The sequence below is a fragment of the Myotis brandtii genome, unplaced genomic scaffold, assembly GCF_000412655.1.
Source record: "Myotis brandtii unplaced genomic scaffold, ASM41265v1 scaffold699, whole genome shotgun sequence".
NCBI lineage: Eukaryota > Metazoa > Chordata > Mammalia > Chiroptera > Vespertilionidae > Myotis > Myotis brandtii.
In genome coordinates, this window is record NW_005370733.1 from 726,577 (window position 1) to 730,262 (window position 3,686).

The following is a 3,686-nucleotide window of genomic DNA, read 5'->3' on the forward strand; positions in this document are numbered from 1 at the left end:
CCCAGTGCCTACCCCACCACTGTCTTTCCTGTGCACCGAGTGTCGCAGCGTCTGTAATGCAAGCACCCCCACTGAGGACAGTCGCATAAACCATGTGTGGGCATAACGGTCAAGTTCGATGTGACCTGTTAACTTGCTGGCAGATGGTGGGCATTAGCAGTGGTGGCGTCATCGAGCATCAGGCCTGCAAGATCGGCCCTGTGTTCCAGAAGCGCCACTGAGGCAAGGCAGGGCTAGAGTGGGGGGCTGCTTGGAGTGGGGGTGCTGCTTGGAGTGGGGGCATTGCTTGGAGTGGGGGGTGGGGGGTGGCTGCGGCTCCAGGAGCTGAGACGGACAACTCCCGTTGGAGGGCTGGCGAGAGACCATACTTTCGGGACAAGGTGCCTCAGAAGGATAGTTATAGTGAGGCCCAGGGAAAGGTCCTCAGAAGTGGCCACAGTCCTGATCCTAAGGTTGCTGGAATGTTCCGTGCTGCGCTCACCTTCAGGCCTGGACACCTCCTTTCTGCCCCCTCCCCCACTCTGCAGACTGACCTGGCACTTGAGATTTCATTGCCGACGCCTTCCCTCCAGGGCGTGCGAAGGCAGACCTGTTTGCACTGAAAGGAGTGTGTGGGTCTTGTTTTCTCTGCGGATTTGGAGTGGCCTCTAACTCGTCACTGTCCTTGGTCCCCAGGTGACAGACCACGCCACCACGGCCCTGCTGCACTACCAGCTGCCCCAGATGCCAGACGTCGTGGTCCGGTCCTTCATGGTAAGTGGCTAAGAGCTAAGGCTCATTTAAACCCGAGTCCCCTGAGTAAAGCTCGAAGGGGCAGGTGGGACCAGCAGGGGAAGGTGGGAACCGCAGGGGCAGGTGGGAACTACAAGGGCAGGTGGGAACCGCAGGGGAAGGTGGGAACCGCAGGGGCAGGTGGGAACCTCAGGGGGAGGTGGGAACCGCAGGGGCAGGTGGGACCAGCAGGGGCAGGTGGGGCCAGCAGGGGCAGGTGGGAACTGTAGGGGCAGGTGGGGCCAGCAGGGGCAGGTGGGAACCGCAGGGGCAGGTGGGACCAGCAGGGGCAGGTGGGGCCAGCAGGGGCAGGTGGGAACTGTAGGGGCAGGTGGGGCCAGCAGGGGCAGGTGGGAACCGCAGGGGCAGGTGGGACCAGCAGGGGCAGGTGGGGCCAGCAGGGGCAGGTGGGAACTGTAGGGGCAGGTGGGGCCAGCAGGGGCAGGTGGGAACCGCAGGGGCAGGTGGGACCAGCAGGGGCAGGTGGGGCCAGCAGGGGCAGGTGGGAACTGTAGGGGCAGGTGGGGCCAGCAGGGGCAGGTGGGAACCGCAGGGGCAGGTGGGACCAGCAGGGGCAGGTGGGGCCAGCAGGGGCAGGTGGGAACTGTAGGGGCAGGTGGGGCCAGCAGGGGCAGGTGGGAACCGCAGGGGCAGCAGGTGGGAACTGTAGGGGCAGGTGGGGCCAGCAGGGGCAGGTGGGACCAGCAGGGGCAGGTGGGTGTTCCATCCGCACACAGTGAGGGCCTCTCAGGAGGTGGCCAGGGTAATGATACTCACTTTATGCTGGGAAGGGGTCCGGGAGGAGCGACGTCTGATTAGCAGGGTGTTTTCTGTCCTTGCGGGACAACCGGTGCTGGGGAAGGGACCTTCCAGCTGTTCCCAGCTTCGCTCAGGCAGAGGTCACTGAGCTCCTGGCTGCGCCGGGCGTGCTTGGCGCTGAGTGGGTTGCAGTGGCTAAGACAAGCCTGCGCTTCTCCCCAACATCTCACCCTCCGACTAGAGCTGGGCCCGGGATGGGGAAGGGCCCCGTGGGGAGCGGCTCAGCTCCTGCCGCTCCTCTTCACCGTTCAGAGTTTAGCGAGCTGCTGCTCACCAGTTGGGTCAGAGCTGGGTGTTTACACCACAGAAATCAGCAAGCACTGAAATCGGGACCGCTCCGCCCCCCCCAAAGCCAGGTCATCGCACGCCGCTGCCCCGTTTATCACGTGACCGCCAGTCACTAAGCCGGGCCGGCCACTGGCTCCGCACAGCCTGGCAGCTCCACCCACGGTGTGCACCTCGCTCCACGCTCTCCCACCAGCGGGCCCATCCTTCACCGCGGCTGCGGCCCCTGCAGTCCGTGCCAGCAAGGCTGCCGGGCAGGGAGCCACGGGAGGACTTGCCTGTCCGCAGTCCACAGCGTTGGCAGCGGGTGGGGTGTTGCTCGTGCCCTATTTCCGATCGGGTTTGCCTCACAGTGAAGCTGCTGAGAGAGCCTGCAGTTCGTTTCTGAGGGGACACACCCTGGCTCCTCGGTGCTCAGCGCCGTCCACGCAGGGGCTCGCTCATGTGTCCAGGGTCACTCGTGTGGACATAAGCGTCAAATCCGATGTGACCTATTAACTTGCTGGCGGATGGCGGGCATTAGCAGTGTGGTGTCATCAAGCGTCAGGCCTGCATGGACCTCAGATCGGCCCTGTGTTCCAGAAGCGCGGCTCCCTCTGGGCCCGCCCTCATGGGCCTTCATCTCTGGGTGCACACAAGGGCTTGGTTTACCCCAAGGGGCTGTAACGCCCGCTTTCCGTGGCGACTTACCTGGAGGCTTGGGGAGCATTTGAATCTGATCAGCACCGAAGGATAAATAGTTTAACTGAATGACCCATTGACCTCCTCACGGTTATTGCCAAGACCTCCAGCAGGCTCTGCACAGTGGCAGTACCACAGCCAATGAGGCTTGTCTAAGGGACGATTATTGCTAATTGAAAACTTTTCCCCATACTCCGCCATGACGACTTGAAACCTTGGCACCTTTTGACAGTCTCTATGGAGACTGAATTAAAACGCACACACACACACACACACACACACACACACACACACACACATGCACGCACACACCACCTCCAACCCGGGGCCTTGGAAGGCGGTGGTGATGGGCACAGGCTGCCCTGAAGGCGGCTGTGATGACGAGAGAAGGTCCGTATCAGTAAGTCGGCCGCCCTCTTCAGCGAGCAGTGTCCCTTACTGACATAACTCGGAGGACAGGGAATGGCGGGGTGCATGAGCTCTCACAGCGAGTGGTGGGTGGGGTGTGGGAGGATGTGGGGGGGTTGGTCTGCAGCGGCCCTCCCTGAGCTGGGGATGGAGCTCTGTGATTCTCGTGCTTATGCATGATGCCGAGGGGCCTGCACTCTGAACCGCCGAGCAGGACGCCGCCACTTATTACGTTATCGGTGGCACCGAGTTGTCCCCGCCCCCCCTCGCCTTCCCCGCAGGTGTGCTGGCCGAACCGTGACCGTGAGCAATGACCCGGAATCCGGTTAGGCAGAGGCATGTTGGCCTCAGTGGGAATTCTGAAGTATCAGCGATGCGTTCTCCCTCCACACGTGTCCTCGACCACTGGTGGGAACAGGAGGGGCCCATGCTGGTGTCAGCAGACACTGCCCGCCGCCCGGGGAACGTGCCCACGTGCACCCACCCCCCGCTGTGGGCCGTTCCTGCCCATCACCCCGGAGCTCGACCTGCCTGAGAGGAGGAACTTCCATTTAAAAGCTCCCTCAGTTTAGGGGGCGCGGGTGCAGAAGTGAAGATGGGCCGTGTGACCTGTGAGGCCATGTGTCCAGTGGGGCCCAGTGTGACCTGTGGGGCCCAGTGTGGCCTGTGGGGCCCAGTGTGGCCAGTGGGGCCCAGTGTGACCTGTGGGGCCCAGTGTGGCC

The 3,686-nt window shown here is 62.9% G+C and overlaps 1 protein-coding gene across 1 annotated transcript in view; it reads left to right on the forward strand.

Moving 5' to 3' along the window:
- The window catches only part of MED27 (mediator complex subunit 27), a 138,975-nt gene that overhangs the window by 134,135 nt on the left and 1,154 nt on the right, over positions 1-3,686 (forward strand). Inside the window, exon 7 of the mRNA XM_005882134.2 lies at positions 676-753. Coding sequence (XP_005882196.1) covers positions 676-753 — 78 coding nt within the window. The remainder of the gene's footprint in view (positions 1-675; positions 754-3,686) is intronic.